Here is a 19,198-nt window from a genome sequence, read left to right as displayed (position 1 = left end):
TAAGGGCAGTAGACATTATTGTTAATTACTAAAAATAATTATAAGCATTAAACCTTACTTGGTGACTAGTAATAGGGTAAGGTTGATAGTATAAAACATGGTGATAAACGGCTCCCTCTGAAGTGATGTAGTTTTCGAGAAAGAAGTAATTTTCCACGAATTTGATTTCGAGACCTCAGATTTACAATTTGGGGTCTCGAAATCAAGCATCAGAAAAAAACACAACTTCGTGTTACTCGGGTGTTTTTTTTTCTTTCACTCTTATCTCGCAACTTCGACGACCAAATGAGCTCAAATTTTCACAGGTTTGTTATTTTATGCATATGTTGAGACACACCAAGTGGGAAGACTGGTCTTTGACAATTACCAATAGTGTCCAGAGTCTTTAAAGGGCACTTTTACAAGAAGAAATTTGCAGTGGGAACCACCGCATTTGCCCTCGGTGCCATGGTTATGTTTGGCCTGAATGCATCTCCATATAGTGCAAGAAAAGTTGTACATTTTTCTCCAGCGGGGAGTTACACATTTTCCAACTTTCCACACTTTATTAATGTTGTGTGATGTCACAGTCTTGAAGATCAATTCAGAACAACATTTATTTCAAATTCATCAATCAATATGAATACTATGTTTGCAAACTATGTGATACACAAAAGGGCGGGAAATTGGGGGCAACAACCAAGTAAGCACAGCTTGTGTTACGGAGTGCCCATTCAAAGAAAAGATCCAAATCATTGTATACAATAGAATTAATACAGGCAGAGCAGACACAGCACAAAGCACAGTAAGATACATTACATTTACAGTTGAATGACTTATGAATCAAAACTATAATTTGAACAGATATTGACAAGATATCAAAATATAGTTTGACCAGATATTGACGATTCCTACACCTCAAAAAATCGTAAGTTCTAAGCACCCTCAATTATACGTGAGCATGGAGTGACAAATACGTAATCTACATTCAGTGATATACCACGACGGAAGACATCTATTCATGAAGCGTCTTATAAATTTTGGTTCTCAATTTCAGGTTGTTTTCTTGTTAAAAGGAAGGAGTCGACTTCGTAAGCAAATTTGTCCGGGCTCCTAATATTAAAAACAAACTTTTAAATTATTGCTGCAATATTGATTAATTGTCAGATTCTTTCAAATGTTCTCATAAACATCTTTTGTGTCTGTCGAATGTGTATTATCCATTATTTATACACATCAACAAATTAATATTCATTTCCTAAAACGAACATTACATAAAAACAATTCTAACCAAACGGTTGCTGTAATCCACCATATACATAATTTAAAACTGACAAACATGTAGAAGTTTGAGATCGATCGATTTACAAAAAATGAATAAAACACTCACTGGGCGATAAATTCCAAACGGAAAGTTAGTTTTATTTATTTCTCATCAAACATGACATTTCTAACATAAAAATTTCAAGGGATGTTTTCTACTATCATCATCATAGACCATGTAAGTTTGATGTAAATCTGTGATCTTTGACGAGGTTTTGTTCTTACCGATTCTGTGATGTACTTAAAGGAACACGTTGCCTTGGATCGGTCGAGTTGGTCTTTGAAAAGTATTTGTAACCGTTTTTTATAAAATGTATATAGGTAGAAAGACGTTGTAAAAGTAGAATACAATAATCCACACAAACATGCCTCGAAATTGCACGGTTTTCCTTTTACCTCGTCGACTAACACGGTCGGCCATTTATGGGAGTCAAATTTTTGACTCCCATAAATGGCCGACCGTGTAAGTTCGCACAGTAAAAGAAAAACCACGCAAACTTGTGTGGATCATTGTATTCTACTTTTAAAACATCTTTCCAACCATATGCATTTTGTAAAAAAGGGTTAAAAAAACGCTTTTTATAGACCAACTCGTCCGATCCAAGGCAACGTGTTCCTTTAATGTTCTTCAACGAACAGCCACATTTTGAAAACGCACATTACTGACAACACTCTATTCTTCTCTCATAGCATTTCTTTCTCTTGAAAGGGCGGGAAGGCAAATCGTCTGATGACTCGACGAATAATTACGTATAAATTCAAACGCTGCCTGTCGTCTGTCACGATAGCATTGTACTTAAGACATGCTCCGTCGACAACCACTCAGCCAATTATTGACGTATTACGTGTCCTTACAGTGCAAGTAACACTGGGGCAAATTATTTATTTAGTTCTTTTCAATGTGTTTATTCACTCAAATATTTACTTGTTTAAATATTTACATTGGTCATGGTTACTTTACTGAAATGACTGAATTCTTATTCAATTTCATCTTACATAATTGCTCATGCGTGTTTCCTATTTTATGCATTCTTATTTACATGTATTTGTGTGTATTTATTTATTAATAGTAGTTTTACTTTCAATGGAACTTAGAGAATTTAAATTATCAAGTATATACCCGCAGGTCTTGCGAGTTGATACATCATCAGGGAGCTTTTAGGAACACTTATACAAGTGTGAGTTTGCCAATTTTGAACTTGTCTGAGAAAATTTCAGGGTTATTTCTCAGAGGCCGTGATTTCCCGTGCTCGCTTTCAATATTGATCTACACGTGCGCTGGCGGCCTATATGTTTCTATAGCTTACAGGATCGCATTTTTCAAATTGTCAAATTGTAGGTTTCGAGAGTTTAAAAGATTACCAAAACCTTTTCTCGTGGCAATAGAATGGGCTTTTCAAAACATTATAAGCGTCTCTTTTTTCAAGATAAGAATGGAATATTTTTACAGAGTGTACGAACCGCAAACCATGTTTTTGTTTCTGCAGATGTCTCAATTGAACCAAACTATTTGCTACCACATTGTACATACCTGCTTGCCACTGACTCCAGACATCTGTCTCCTAAAAGAACCACAGCCAGTACAACAATCACTTGAATTCCAACAGTTTGAAGCAGGTGGCTGTGTGCCATCATCCACCACACAACGCCTTCAGTGCGACCAGTCTAAAAATGTTCAGAGGAAAATGTGTTCAAAATGCAGGCCACCGTCAGCAATAAGGGTGAGACAGGGAGAATTCACACAGCGAGAATGATTGAAACCATTGTCTCTATATAGTTCATAGCCAAAGATGTAGGAGGAAGTAAAAGACTCCAGGATAAAACCTTTAGATGCGCAGAGGAAAGCACCGAATGGAACACAGCGTTCCTAGGGTAATACTAATAGTCGAGTGATGCAGTTAACAAGCGTCGCAATATTAAACGTATGCGTGTGTTAAAACCATGCAGCGTGCACACGTGCTGGATCACTTCTGCTTGCTCCTCGCTGTACCAATCACCATCCGTTTCTAACTTCACGCATGCGCACGTGGGGGTTCTCTATACAACATCACAGATTTTAAAGGAGTTGCTAAACACAAATTCACTGCCAGCTGAGGGGAAATTTATTTCCACCTGACTTATGGACCTATCCACACTCAGTTTATCCCCAGGTACGTCGACGTATAAAGACGTCGCCGTAAAGCTGTTGAGCAATGAGGCAAAGACCATAAATGATACTATAATGGGTGCGTTCGTTTAGCTTCCCTGGGTCGACCCCGGTGTGTAGCGGTTTGTTTGTTACAGGACGAATGTGGGTAATTATCTGCACACGTTCGTCCTGGGAAAAAACACGCCACACACCGGGGTCGACCCGGGGAAGCTAAACGAACGCACTCATTGAAAGTCTTCCATCTACACGGCAGTAAAATTCACAATATCATGATATTCACAATTACATGATGTTGCTTGAAAAAATGCCTGGTAATAAAAACAATCGTTTTAGTGATTTTTAGTAAACGGAACTCAAAGCTAAATATTGACAATCCGTTTCCACTATACACCAGGCCATTCAAACTAAGTATTATTTACTTATCGATGACATTCTTCTTTTTTAAACCATCAAAATTTTCTGGTGTCATCTTCAAATATTGAAGTATTTCTCTCTCAATGCCGTTTAAAAGGTCAGTTGTTCTCCCTACATTTGGTGGGGGGAAGTGTCGGGGCCGCCGTCTGCTCAAAATACCCCCCCCCCCCCCCACCCGAACCTCCAAAATGAGATCGAAGAAAAATGAATTATGTATGTTTGAGTAGTACTGTAAAGAATCATGAGGGAAAATAATAAGTGCATTCAAATCAGTCTATTATGTAAACGTCATAATCATAACAGAATGGCAGCAAAGAAATCATCGCGATCGGAACTTCCAATGCACCCTTATTTCTCCAAGACATGACGTCCAAGACATGTTCACTGAAAGCAGAGTGCTCTAACCTCATACTAACATCACTGTTGTGCTTATACATGCAGGGTTCAGAATATAACAATTGTTTTGAATTTGTCGAGTAAAGAGCCCCCCCCCCCCCCCCCAACCCCTTCCAACCCCTCCCCTCCCTCCCCTGCCCCAAAATAATTTTCCACAAACGTTCAGTTTTATAGCAGGATCAAACTTACTCTACCTTCAAGCCATTTAAAAGGAAGACTTATTATGGCTGCACCATGATAAACGTTTAATGACAAACCCTGGCGAGTTGTTAACACAGCTCGTCCCTTTTTCAGGCGCATCATCTTTGCCCCAATTTCAATAAACTTTCCCCCCTTATTCCACATGGTTCTCTACATACATCCATTCGTACTATTTGCGTGTAGAAGCATGCTTTCCTCGATATCTAAGTGTTGTCTTACTGCACTGTAAACAGCAGTGTAAACACGCGAGTTCCTTCGGTCAACATTTCCCGCGGTTTTCAATGATTTTCAAGCAACAAGGTCCGTTTGTGTGCGCGAGGCACTTCGTATTATATCAATGACCACGGGATTGCGCGGGAATGTCTGAGTGCATGTAAAATGGCTTTTAATCAAAATCAATTGCGAAACATGGTGCGTGCATTCGTTTGCTTTGAATCTACGTTTGATGTGGACGAAAAAGGCAGCTTTGTAGCTGTTGTGGGTTTCTGCTTGACGGGCAAGTTTTCCTTAAATAAAATGCCACGCACAGGGACAGTTTTATGTACAAAGCTTGTGTTTAATTTTCAACATCTCGTGTACTTCATTGTTCTTTTAAAGGTGCCCTATTCTTTCCATCTTCTTCGGGCTATATCATCTCACTCCTTCCGTATAGTTTTTTGTCTCCGTACCTTAACATTGTTTGTTGTGTAAACAATGTAAAGACACTGGACACTTTTTTCAAGTACCAGTATTTTCACTTAAGCGTATCCCAACATGTGCATCAAAAAACAAACAAGTAAAAAATTTGGGTTCAATAGGTCTTCGAAGATTTCTAGAGAATACTGAAAGAAAAAACACCCTCGCAAGCTGTGTGTGCTTTCAGCCGAAGTCTTTTATATTGAGTGAGAAATTACCCTTTTTCAAAAAAAAAATTGTATGTTAGGGCCCCTTCTCCAGAGGGAGCCGTTTCTCGGAAATGTTTTTTTTTATTTTTACTATCAACAGCTCTTCGTTGCTCCTTACCAAGTAAGGATTCTCAAATACTTCGCTGAGACACATTGAGCATTTAACTTAAAAACATTCCACGTATGGGTCAGTATGACTTAATCTGTGTCCAAATGACCCAAAAATGGATCAAATTACCAAAAACTCGTATCAAATCACATTGGGTTTTTTTTTGTGCCAGTTTTGGGGTCAACCAGTCCCGGAAAGTGGGTCAGGGCCCCATTCTGGGATCAGAGATGCGGGTCTATTCTGACCCTGGAGTTTGTCATGAAACAGCCGTGAGATTGTATGAAACAGCCGTGAGTTTTGTTTTACTTCTCTGTCTTCTGCTAGGTGCATAATTTGCTACAGTCGTAATGAAGTGCAGTTGTGCAACTGTTTGAACAAAAGTACACAGGGATTTTGCAGTTGACTGTGGCGTTACCAAAGTGCAGTAAACGGTTCTTGAGCGACCTCTAGTGGGATAGGCAGGGTGGATCCGTGGGAGTCGATTGCTTAGAGAGGCTTCGGCCACTTATTCACGGTGCCAGAGGGGATAGGGTTAGACTTGATTTCAAGTCTGAGATCGCTCTTATGCCACATCCCCAAGTCGCAGATTGGATACCCTCTAAACTCGCTAGTGTTGATTCATTCATTCACGACTGAAATTTACGTACAAACAACATTGATCCCAGAGAGATGCCCAATCAGGAGGCCGTAAACAAAACCTTTGGCCAATCAAATTCATTTCAGTATCTCCCGGTGATCCCATTGGTCCATAAAATTTCCAGAATCTATGCCTATGGATTTTGTATTCGAAGATGAATTTGCAAGTTGAATTACTGCAAGTTGAATTACTGAACCGAGGTTAATGCGTGTGCATTAACGGTTAAATTTGAATAGGCCTACCCATTTTATTGAGTCGAATTTGCCATAGGGTGCAATCAACAGTGATACCCAATGGTTTGTTAAGCACGGTTCATCCCTCTGCTGTTAATGCTTTACGAAATTTGAATTCATAAGGGCTGTTTTCGCAGTGAATTATTCCTTGCAATTGTTGTCAAAGCTCATATCGCATTCGCATTCGCATGAGCGGAGGTTAATCCACAAGAGGGCGCTATTGTATTGGCTATCATGGTAAAACAAACACAATCACAGACTTGAAACAAGTCCATTGGGCAAAAGTTCTGAGTGAGAGGAGGGATGAGGGAGGGTCACCCATCCCCTCCCATTCCTTGAGTAATATTTAGAGTTGACGTCTACGTGAGTTTTACACACATCACAATGGTAGACACCGGGAAATGGTGAAGCGAGACAAAGGACACAATTAGCGCCAGGCGTCCTTCATTTACAAACACAATTTATTGTTGATTAGCAGGTGAATTTGAAACCACACCACATCAACCACCAATAAATCACATGAGGCGTTGCTATAGAAATTAAAGGGTCACAATTCCCGGGAAAAGAAATACAAGTATAGGCTAAAGTAGTACATTTACTTATAAAAATATGAAAACATCAGCAAAATATACCTTTGGGTTTTTTGAACCGTCCGATTGTTTGAATACTCCGTAATACAATACAACTATAACAAGCATGGGAGTGCTGTTGCTACTGTTGATAGTATAAACCATTGTGGGAAACGATTATCTGAAGTAACGTAGTTTTTGAGAAAGAGGTAATTTCTCACTAAAAATAACAATAAAAGACTTCTAGCTAGAAGTCTTTTATTGTTATCTGAAAGAACACAAATTCGTCCAACAGGGTGTGTTGTTTCTTGTATCGTTTTCTCGCAACTTTGATGACCAATATTGAGCCCACATTTTCACATGCTTGTTATTTTATGCTTATGTTGAGATACACCAAGTGAGAACACTGGTCTTTGACAATTACCAAACGTGTACAGTGCCTTTAACCAATTTCATTTCAAAAGGTGGTTCTATAGCGTTTATGATATTTTTTGTCAAAGCAGAAATCATAATCCGTAAGTGGAACACACGATCTCAGATTCAAGTTTCGGAGATACAAACTTATGTATTTCTACAAAACGATATTACTTGGAAGTGAAAGCTGCTGTTTCTTACCAAATGAGTAAGTTTTAGTTGCCATTTAAATTATTAAGAGTAACGCACAAGCCAAGGCGGTATTTTGTCACACCAGCAACATATTTCGTTGGTGTTTTTCACCAGAGCTCTGTTGCACTTTAAGGGGTTAAAGGGAAGGTACACTATTGGTAAATTGTCGAAGACCAGTGTTCTCACTTGGTGTGTGCGTAGAATAACAAACCTGTGAAAATTTGAGCTCTATTGGTCATCGGAGTTGGGAGAAAATGATGAAAGAAAAAACACCCTTGTTAGACGAATTTGTGTGCTTTAAGATAGGAATAAAAGACGTCTAGCTAGAAGTCTTTTACTATTTTAAAGAGAAATTACCTCTATTTCAAAATCTATGCTACTTCAGAGGGAGCCGTTTCCCAGAATGTTTTCTACTATCAACAGCTCATTACCAAGTCAGTTTTAAGTTAATATTTGCTTTGAACAATTACCAAACGTGTATCTAATTATTCCCTTTAAACATATACTGTGATTTTACCGGAATTAGTTATCTCCGTAATCTATATGCTGGTTTGAATCAAAGGTGTGGGGCGAGAGAAAGCAATTGTATATCATCTCGAATATAAATTGTATACTGCAAAACTCGTAAGTTATCTGAAAGTCCAATGCGTACAGTCTTATGCAGTTATTTTAAGTGTTTGAATGGCGGGAAAAAACCGTAATTAGTTTTTAATGGCGTGTCACCTGGTTTGCAATGTGTGAGACCTTGTATGCGTTCCGGTGTAATTTTGTGAAGTGTCAGTCACTACAAAGGCATTATAGTGAGTAAAAAAAAATCGATTTTTCCCCTCGTGGCTACCACATAAAAACTACAGTTGCAAGAACACAGCTAAACATGGTTTTCTCCCTTTCTTCATATTACATGAAATTGTATGGTAATAGATATTAAATGATGGCGCTGTCACAATATTGACTGCACATGAAAGGACGAGTTGGTCTATTAAAAGCGTTTGAAACCGTTTGTTATGAAATGCATATGGTTAGAAAGATGTTTTAAAAGTAGAATATAATGATCCACACAAGTATCACTCGAAATTGCACGGTTTTCCTTTTACATCGCGAACTATCACGGTCGGCCATTATGGGAGTCAAAATTTTGACTCCAATAAATGGCCGACCGTGCTACTCGACGAGGTGAAAGGAAAACGGTGCAAATTAGAGGCATGTTTGTGTGGATAATGATATTCTACTTTTACAACATCTTTCTACCCATATGCATTTTATAACAAACGGTTATAAACGCTTTTTAAAGACCAACTCGACCGATCCAAGGCAACGTGTTCCTTTAACTTATAAGTTTTATGGGTATAGGGTCGACGTATAGGTGACATGTTTATTAATTTTTGTCAGGTTGACAGGGGGGGGGGGTAGGTGACAAACTTCAAGGAGACCAGAAGAACCGATTTACTAGTGTGTCAATAAAAGGATTTTCATGAGAGACCGCGATGGTATTTTTTTCAGATCCTTTCTTTTGTCAAAGTGGGGGTTGATATCAAAAGTATGAAGTATGTTTACAATAATTTTACAAGCCACTAACATTCACATCAAAAACCTACAAAGGCGAACACAGATGGGGCTATTCATTTCTAAAGCAAGAATATTTTCTTACTTCTTTTTTGGGATTGGACGATTAAAGGAACATGTTGACTTGGATCGATCGAGTTGGTCCATGAATTTCTTTTGAAACCGTTTGTTTTGAAATCGATATGGTTTGAAAGATTTTGCTTCGAAAATGCATGGTTTTCCTTTTACTTTGCAACCTAACACGGTCGGCAATTTGAGTCAAAATCTTGGCTCCAGAAAATGACGTGCAGTGTCTAGTTCACGACGTATGAGGAAAACCATATTTCTTACCATTATGCATTCCTTTACACACGGTTTCAAACACTTTTCAAAGACCTACTCGCCCGATCCAAGGCAACATGTCCCTTTAAGGTCACTTGCGATGTGGTGTTATTAGGAACAATGCATGGCTCTCATTATCTTTATATAAAAACCCCTGGCAACCATTGTAGGTAATGACGTTGCCATGGATATATTTATTTCTTACAGTCTCAATTTTGAAAGAAAACATAAACGGCGACACCTGGCTGAATGCTTCGTTTCACCGTTGCATAAATTTGGGCTGGTGTTTGGTTTGTGTGTGTGGGTTTGTGTAGATATTTGTTTTGTTTGCCAAACAACAGGATTCATGTTCTATTAAAAGTCTCGTTTTAAGAATATGTTTCTGTAAAGATTATTGATAGCCAGGCATTACAGTATGTGTGTTTGTGATATCCTCTGAAACGTAAACTGAGGTGATGCAGTAATTTACAAGGTCTTTGTTTTCCTTCCCTCGATATCATGTCGTTCCCTCGAAATTAAACGAGTTGGTTCTCTCGAGATAACACTGTTCCCTGAGAATAATATTCCGCACCCTTGATTTGTTTACTGACAATAATATTATTTAGTTCCCTCGAAAATAATATTTCGAGGGGACATTATGATTGAAATCTCAACAGGATATGTTTTGGAGTCGGGATATTCATCAGTTATTTTTCTGTGTAAAAATTCCTTTCTAACTGTTTTATTTTCAAATACTGTTAGTTAACTTAAAGACACTGGAAACTTTTGGTAATTGTCAAAATACCAGTCTTCTCACTTTACTTGGTTTATCTGAACATACATAAAATAACACACCTGTGAAAATTGAGCTCAATGGGTAGGCAAAGTTGCGAGATAATAATGTAGAAAAAACACCCTTGTCACACAAAGTCGTGTGCTTTCGGATGCTTGATTTCGATACCTCAAATTCTAAATCTGAGGTCTCGAAATCAATTTCGTGGAAAATTACTTCTTTCTCGAAAATGAACTTCTTCTGTGGGCGCCGTTTCTCACAATGTTTTATACTATCAACCTCTCCCCAATACTCATTACCATGTAATGTTATGTGCTAATAATTATTTTGAGTAATTAACAATAGTGTCCACAGTCGTTTCAATATAGACTGTTTTAAAAATCATTCAAAACACTTGGCGCTTTTAGCTTGTCTGTTTTTTTTTAAATAGCTGTCTTATAACCATGAGATGAAAACCTTTTGCAGTGCAATTAAAGGCAGTGGACACTATCGGTAATTACTCAAAATGATTATCAGCACAAATTTGGCTGTATCGCAGCTACAGAAAATCTTGACGCGACTCTGACATTTGAGTGGATGGCGGCCATTTGAAATTCAAGATGGCTCCTTAAAGGCAAAGGACACTATTGGTTATTACTCAAAATAATGATCAGCATAAAACCTTCCTTGGTGAGTGACGAGTATTGGGGAGAGGTTGGTGGTATAAAACATTGTTAAAAACGGCTCCCTCTGAAGTGGCATAGTTTTCGAGAAAAAAGTAATTTTCCCTGAATTTGATTTCGAGACCTCAGATTTAGAATTTGATTTCTCGAAATCAAGCAACTGAAAGCACACAACTTCGGGTGACAAGGGTGTTTTTCTTTAATTATTATCTCGCATCTTCGACGACCAGTTGAGTTCAAATGTTCACATGTTTGTTAGGATTCACATGTTTGATGCAATATGTTGAGAAACACCAACTGTGAAGGCTAGTCTTTGATCAATTACCAATAGTGTCCAGTGTCTTCAATAATATGCAAAAAGTTTTTTTTTTTTTAACTTCAAGGAAATAACACAGTTGTGTACGTGTTTTTATAATTCCCATGTGTTGCTCTTGATGTGCATTGGGGGTTAAATGGCTCATTAACACTCAAAAACCTTCACACATGTCTTAATTGCATTGTTAATTGCCTGGAAAAAAATAAGGGTAGAAAATAAACATATTCCATGTGTTTGTGTCATTTGTTTGAACAATACAAACCTAGCATTGAGTGATGAAATCACACAATTTAGTTTATAGTTGACTGGTTTATCTTGATGTTATATTTTGAGGAAGGTTTATATGGACTGCTCTGACTCATTTATGGATCAGTGTGAACGGAAAATTACCAAGAAAATGACGCAGAATCCAAGTTAAAATCCCACTGTGTGAACAGTGTTGGGATCGGTCTGAGCCACAATGGTCAGGTCCACCTTGGACCCGAACTCCGCGTCATACTTGAATAGGAGTTTCTAGTAATCTCAAATCAAGTGGTTTACAACAAAAAATATTACTTCGTTATGATGTTATAAAACGCATTTAAGGGAATCACCAGGAATTCGGGTTTTAAAAGGTTTCCTCTGAAGTATTTGCGGTGACACCAAGGGGACAGTGGCAATACAATTATCACACTGACGCAAGTTTCGTCAGGTTTGCATAAAATACACAGTGCTGTATAAATGGAGGTCTACACACCATTGTGGAGGGGTTGTACAAGATAACAGTGTATTCCTAGAAAACCTCACGTATTAGGGAATTTGGGTTTTAAAGGCACTGGACGCTTGGGGCAATAAATTGTCAAAGACCAGTATTCTCACTTGGTGTATCTCAACATATGCATAAACTTGTGAAAATTTGAACTCAATTGGTCGTCGAAGTTGCGAGAGAACAATGGAAGAAGAAAAAACCCTTGTCGCACAAGTTGTGTGCTTTCAGATGCTTGAACTCGAGACCTCAGCTGAGGTCTCGAAATCAATTCAAATTTAGTGAGAAATAACTTACTCAAAAACTATGTTACTTCGGTGGAACACCTTTCTCACAATGTTTTATACATATCAACAGCTCTCTCCATTGCTCGTTACCAAGTAACTTGTTATGCTAAAAATTATGTAGAGTAATTATCAATAGTGTCCAAAGGTTTCCTTGCGGAAGAAAATGTGGCGACACCTGACAAGAGCTAGAGACAGTGGCAATATCACGCCCCCCAAAAACAAAAAAAATGTTCGAATACGCAGGGACATGCCGAAGTTACAAAAGGTTTGAGCTTTTTGGTGGGGGGCTATAGCAGTACATTTGCGTTCTAGTAACGCCATCATCGGGTGGTTTCTGCCAGTTAACACCAATCGGGATAACGACATTATCATTATATGATGACGTATAACTGACAGTCTTCCTCTACAACAAACCAACGTAAAAACTAACCAGGATATTGGCATTTAAGACCAATAAATACGTCATTCTCAAGACGAACCTTTTAAGGCTTTGAGGTCATGTGGGATTTGTCACTGGGTTCGTGGGTGTTGTACGGGCAACCACGACCGGGATGTGAGTCAGTCTTTTCAATTGAAGGGAACATGATCATGTTTCTACTACTAGGAATACTTGTGATTGCAACTATCGATCCGAATAACCGATAACGTCAATGTAAGAGTGTCGATTTTAGAAAAAAAGTAAGAACACTAAGTTAGTTTTTTTTTATACTGATTCTTCTTTATTGCGGGTTGCGACTTGTGTATAAACATACCACATTACGTAAATTGATTGTTATTGTCTTCAATAATGTACGGTGGAGCTTACCAGTGTAAACATGGTGTAACCTAACAGAATCGATACCATATTATAAGATCAAATAACAAGGTATCGACATCTTCGATGTACCTTATTCCAACCATAACAGTCTTTGTTGAAGTTTCTGTCTTGGTGAAGCAGTTTGGTCTACTTAAAGAACCATCATAACATGCATAATACGCCCACCAAAGCCTTATATAGGCAACTTATCAGACAGTGAACGTACAACCTTTGCGAAAGTCTAGAGAATTTAACAAGGAAGATTGAGAGTGCTTCAAAAGAAAACATACAGGACCCTTTTTCAAGATGGCAACGTTGTTTTATGTCTTGTCTGTAACTGAGATAATACTGCTTTTGGTAGTAATGACTTCGGGGCTCGTGGTGGCTTCAGTTGCGGGTAGACAAACGGTAAGTGGTCTTCAATGTAGTTAATATGTTCCCCCAATATTCATAAATGTTTAGGTTTATTTCGTGAACGTTTTTGCGGTACATATGCACTGTACTTTTTGTTCGACAAAATCTTATTTTGATGCAATCCAACCCTGTTCACAAAATAAAAAATGAATAAAAATAGACACTTAAAAACAAAGAAACACTAAAAAAACAACTACATCAACAACAGCAATAATTAGGTCAGACCTTACTTGTGGACACTCTTTCCTATAAAAAAAAAATACATTAAGTTTTGCCGTTGAAACCTCGTACAAATCAAACTAAATCCGAAGTTTGAAGTAGGCGACGTTGACGAGTATTATTTTTTTGAATAATGTTTAGATTATCAAGATGGCTACCCCTCGGAACCTTGCACTCGTCACAGTCGGCCCCATCATGATACTCTTGATTATGGCGTCGTTTCTGCTGGACCGAAACCAACGTTATCCAAATCAAAGTGAGTGTTCTCAATAAAAACAGCTCTTTCTTTTTTTTAAAGACACTGAGCACTATTGGTAATTGTCAAAGACCAGCCTTCACAGTTGGTGTATCTCAACATAATATGCGTAAAATAACAAACCTGTGAAAGTTTGAGCTCAATCAGTTGTCGAAATTGCGAGATAATAATGAAAGCGTTCAATTCATGAAGTTGTATACCTGAAAATGTGTAATCGGTTTTTCACTATTTTCGCGTGACCCAGATGGCCGATCGATCTCAAACGAGGTTTGTCAGTTTATGTATAAATATGGTGGATTATATAATAGTGCTTATACATTGCCAGCAACTGTTTTGTTAGCAAAAACCAAGTCTGTAATGTTCTTTTAACTCAACATGCTCTTCCAAGTTTTCTTTAGGGAAATTTGTAACACCAACTTTTGTATTTTTCATCCCAGGCGTGTCGCCGTCCATCCGCTCGTTTCGTTACTCCAAAATTCTAGCTGAACAGCAAGAGGTACGTACAATTTAAAGACACGGGACACCTTTGGGGAAAAAAAACTTGTTGCACAAACTGTTGTGCTTGGTCTTAAAGCCATTGGACACTTTCGGAACAGAAAAAAATAAAAGTTCACAGATTTACAAATAACTTACAGGGTTTACAGAAGGTAGTGGTGAAAGACTTCTCTTGAAATATTATTCCATGAAATCCTTTACTTTTTGAGAAAACATTAAAACAATATCAATTCTCGATATCGAGAATTACGGATTTATTTTAAACACATGTCACAACACGGCGAAACATGCGGAAACAAGGTGGGTTTTCCCGTTGTTTTCTCCCAACTCCGATGACCGATTGAGCCTAAATTTGGACAGGTTCGTTATTTTATATGCAAGTTGTGATACACGAAGTGTGGGCCTTGGACCATTCTGTTTACCGAAAGTGTCGAATGGCTTTAAAGGGGGCTTCAGGCCTGAAGTCTTTAAATAATATTATAACATTTCGAGGGGAAACAATGTTTCGAGGGAACGAAATAATCTTAATATTTTTGTTTGGATTGTTTTACCTGTCCTTTAAAAATAGCAATACATATACGTGATCATATATTAGCAAATCGACTCTGCTTTGTACTTAAAAATAGTGTTTTCCCAAAACACAGGAATCAAAGTCGGCTGTTTTTAACATCACCACTGAGTTCAATGATGCAACATCGACACTAACTGCTTTGGAACTTGAACATATCATGAACATGGAACAAGAACGTCGAAAGCGGGCACTGGCTGAAGTGTGTAGCCATTTTAGCATAATATCAGGACCAATTAGCGACTACAGACATTTACTCGTCAACGACAAACATAAAATCCTCTTCAATTTCATTCCCAAGGTGTCTTGCACGACGTGGAAGACAATCTGGCGTACACTGAACAACAACACTGGAAAGTTGAAGAATGTACTGAAATATTACAGAAGAGATGATGCCCGGTTGAAGAGCTACCGTAAAGTGTTGTTTGTGCGAGAACCTATGAGTAGGTTACTTTCAGCGTATATGGATAAACTTCACTCTTGGTCTTTCATTCAACGGATTTGGGAGAAGACTTATGGGAGAGAAATTGCCGATCGTTACAGAGGCGATAAAAAACAGAAGCTCGGGAAATGGTGGAATATTACATTCACTGAATTTATCAAATACATCACTGATCGGGGAAGTGGTATCAAAATGAACCAGTTAAATGATCACTGGCTGCCACAGTATAAACTATCACGGCCTTGTCATGTCAAATACGATTTCATCGGCCATTTTGAAAATCTTGCAGTGGAAGGTCCGTTCGTACTGCGATGGCTAGGTATCGACCACCTCGTCCAATTCCCAGAATACAAAAGCTCAAAGGCAAAACAACGTTTCGTGGAATATTACAAGTCGATATCGCCGGATTTGATGCGGAAACTGATGGATTATTACCACGTGGACTATAGACTGTTTGGATATTCACCCGATGACGTCATGAGTCAGGTTCTACTGGGTGTTTGAGGAATATTGTGATAATACTACAGCCGGGACTGGTAGAAGTCTACACTTCATGTTTGTTCATAATCTTATGTTAGCTCGTGACCGAGCGGTTAAGAGCACCGAATTCAAACTCTGGTGTTTCTGATCAGCAGAGTGTGGGTTCGAATCCCCAGCCGTGACACTTGTGTCCTTAAGCAAGACACATAACCATTGCTTCGTCCTTCGGATGGGACGTAAAGCCGTTGGTCCCATGTGTTGTGTAAACGCATGTAAACGAACCCAGTGTACTTATCGAAAAGAGAATGTGTTCGCCCCGGTGTTCCTGGCTGAATTGGCAGCATATTGCGCCACAGCACCTCGTAAACCATTACATGCTTCTTAAGGATTAGGTCTTATATCTCAAAATTCGCCCACTCCTTGTAGTAATAATAACTGGCGCTTTGTATCCTTTGGCAAAAGGCGCGTTATAAGTACGGTTATTATTATTACACATTATAGCTAGTGTGTGTCTCACAACCAAAGTTCTCAAGTTGCCCAATATATCAGTGTTTCAACTCATAACAAGTCCGCAACCTTGTTACTTTGACCACAATGAAAACAACACTATCCAATGAGTCTTGAAACGTGAACTTGCGTCTCGTGCCTCACGGTGCAACCTCTCAGTAAGCACCAGGGCCCAATTTCACAGAGCTGCTAAGCACAACAATTTGCTTAGCATGAAATTTCTTCCTTGAGGAAACATGATTTTAAGGATAAGCAAACGACAGCTGAATACCAGTAACAAGCAATGTAACAAATGGAAATTTGTTTGGTAATCCTGTTTTTAACAAGGAAAAAATGTCATGCTAAGCAAATTGTTGTGTTTAGCGGCTCTATTAAATTGGGCACAGTACCGTATCAAAGTTTGATGTTGAAATTCGCTCACTTTGATTGAAACTATAGTGGTGGTTGCAAATAATTTGGTTCCAAGTTTAAAGGCACTGGACACTGTTAGAAATTACTCTAAAAAGTTGTTAGCATAAAAACTTACTAGGTAACGAACAATGAGCACTCTGTTGACAATGAGCACTCTGTGAGAAACGGCTCCCTTTGAAGTAACGTAGTTTTTTAGAAAGAGCACCCGATTCGACTACCCACCGCGGTGGGTAGTCAAATCGGGTGGAAAGAGGTAATTTCTCACACGAATATTACAAGACTTCAGACATGAAACCTTTTATTATACATCTGAAAGCATAAAGTGCAATCAGGGCGTTTTTTCTTACATGACCAATTGAAAATGTCAATAGCCCTTTTCACACTATAGTTATTTCCCAGGAAATTCCCGGGAACTTCCCGGGAAATTCCCGGGAACTTCCCGGGAACTTCCCGGGAACTTTTGGTCGATTTTTCCACACTACGACAACACTTCCTGGAAATAACTTATCTCCATGAAAATAATTAATCCTGCTCAGGGCTATAGGGTTAAGGCAGTTAACCCAGGGATAAAGCAATTTTCCTGGGAAAAAGATAGTGAGAACAAAAGCGGTATAACTCACCCACATCCCAACCTTTGCGTCCACAGTGTTGAGACGTCCGCAAGGGCTGACATGTATTTCAAAATTTCCTGGGGTTTGGTCGTAAATGTGAACCGACCGTGCAAATTCATGGCAAATGGTACTCCCGGGAGTTACAAAAAATTGGGTTTAGTGAGAACGGTTGCTGTGGTGGCGATACAGGGATAAAAATGTCCGGGATTTTTATGGGAGTTTTTTTTCCCGGCTCTGTAGTGTGAAAAGGGCCATCGTGCGTTGAATTCCTATGGGGCTTCTGGTGGGGCTTCGAAGTAAATGGGACTAATAGGCCCTAGTTCGAATACTCAACTCAAGCTAATTCTGCAAATAAAAGTCTTATACCCAACTGTGTTAAATTAACTTAACAAATTCCGTGACTTTTGAGTTAATGAGTAAAACATAATTAGCTCCATGTGTTTTTTGATGGTGCATTTTTTTCTGAGGGGACTTTTGCTGTTTTTACCTCTGCCGTTTTTACAGGCTTGTCTAACTTTGATAGACTTTTATTAGAGTATATATTATTCTAATATATTTTTGTATGTGTCTAGCCAGAGTTATTGGTATTAAAGGCCTTCGGGTCGCAGTTTTAAAGTAAACCTTTCTTACTCCGAGCATAATGCTTAATTAAGACGTTTTAAAAATGTTGTTTTTAGTTCAAACTCTGTGTGAGTGAACGTCATGCAGCTGGTCGGTGTGAAATTTAAAACCAGAGTCGCCAATGCATTAAGGCTTAATCCATTGCCTAGACAGAATAGGATCAGCGACTAGGAATTGGATACACAGATAATGAAATCTCTCAGGCAGAGTAGACACTCAATAAAAATGCTTATTTTTCTTCCATTTCAGTCGTAAATAATTACAAGTTTTTTTTTATATAATTAAATAAGGAGCCCTGTCTGTCATAAACTACACCCCTGGCGCCGATTTGCAGCTCAACCTGAAAAAAACCATAGTATAATATTCATAAATAATTGTTGTAGACCCTACTCTTTTTCTCTCGATACACTTTCCCCTCTCAAGTTTACTATTTCCCTGCCATTGCTTGACGGAAGAGCTGCTTAGCAAAGTGTTGTGATAGGGAATGCCTCGCTAAAGCTATACAAGTTAGCAGGGACTATCGCTAATCAATAATCTTCATACTTTAAGACATGCTCACCACAATTTTCCATGGTTAGCACTCTACTAAATTCGGCTTGGGTCAAGATGAATCAACCAAATTTTGTTTTAAGTTCGATCGCACAAAGCGACATCACAACCACTTATCAACGATATAACCACTTATCAACGATATAAAAATAGATTTAGACGATATTTATATTAATTTCTTCTGATTGATTGAATGATTGATTGATTGATTGATCGATTGATTGATAAATTGTGTCCCAGGCCCCCAACCCACCCATAGTTACATCTCAAAGTTGACTTCATGAAACTACAGGGTGTTTCAAAAAAAAAGTATATATTTAAAAAAAATGTATCCCAAATGGATGTTTTATAAGTTTACAAAAATCTGGCGCTAAGTATTGGTGAACCAAGGTCCTAGCTTTTTAATTTTTACCAAATCAATCCTCAGCTGTTCCGCATGAGTGAGCACTATAGCTAATTACTTTTGTCAGATTTTAATTGGCTTGCGCACAAAAGTTAAAGGGTTTTAACAGAATCAAACACCGTAGTAGGGAAGGTGAGGTATGTGCTTTGTTTCTCACAAATTTGCTAGGAAATTGGAAATTGGTTTTCTATGCTCGTTATAGTGGTGATTAAACAATGATTCATTATTATGAAGCAATCATGTATATTTTTACTTCATAA

At 38.3% G+C, this 19,198-nt stretch overlaps 2 protein-coding genes across 2 annotated transcripts in view; one reads left to right on the top strand and one right to left on the bottom strand.

The window, feature by feature from the left end:
* LOC139935069 (glycine receptor subunit alpha-4-like) overlaps positions 1-3,108 on the bottom strand; it is a 162,408-nt gene extending 159,300 nt beyond the window's left edge. Inside the window, exon 1 of the mRNA XM_071929525.1 lies at positions 2,834-3,108. Within this exon, the coding sequence (XP_071785626.1) occupies positions 2,834-2,937 (104 nt within the window). The 5' untranslated portion in view covers positions 2,938-3,108. The remainder of the gene's footprint in view (positions 1-2,833) is intronic.
* An 11,966-nt stretch (positions 3,109-15,074) lies between these two features.
* On the top strand, positions 15,075-15,860 carry LOC139935452 (carbohydrate sulfotransferase 14-like). The gene has a single exon (XM_071930064.1). It carries the CDS (start codon positions 15,075-15,077, stop codon positions 15,858-15,860), a length of 786 nt encoding a protein of 261 aa, XP_071786165.1.
* Positions 15,861-19,198: the final 3,338 nt, after the last annotated feature.

The sequence above is a fragment of the Asterias amurensis genome, chromosome 3, assembly GCF_032118995.1.
Source record: "Asterias amurensis chromosome 3, ASM3211899v1".
Taxonomy (NCBI): domain Eukaryota; kingdom Metazoa; phylum Echinodermata; class Asteroidea; order Forcipulatida; family Asteriidae; genus Asterias; species Asterias amurensis.
Note: the sequence above shows the minus strand (reverse complement) of the source record. Positions and strands in the feature narration are given on the sequence as shown.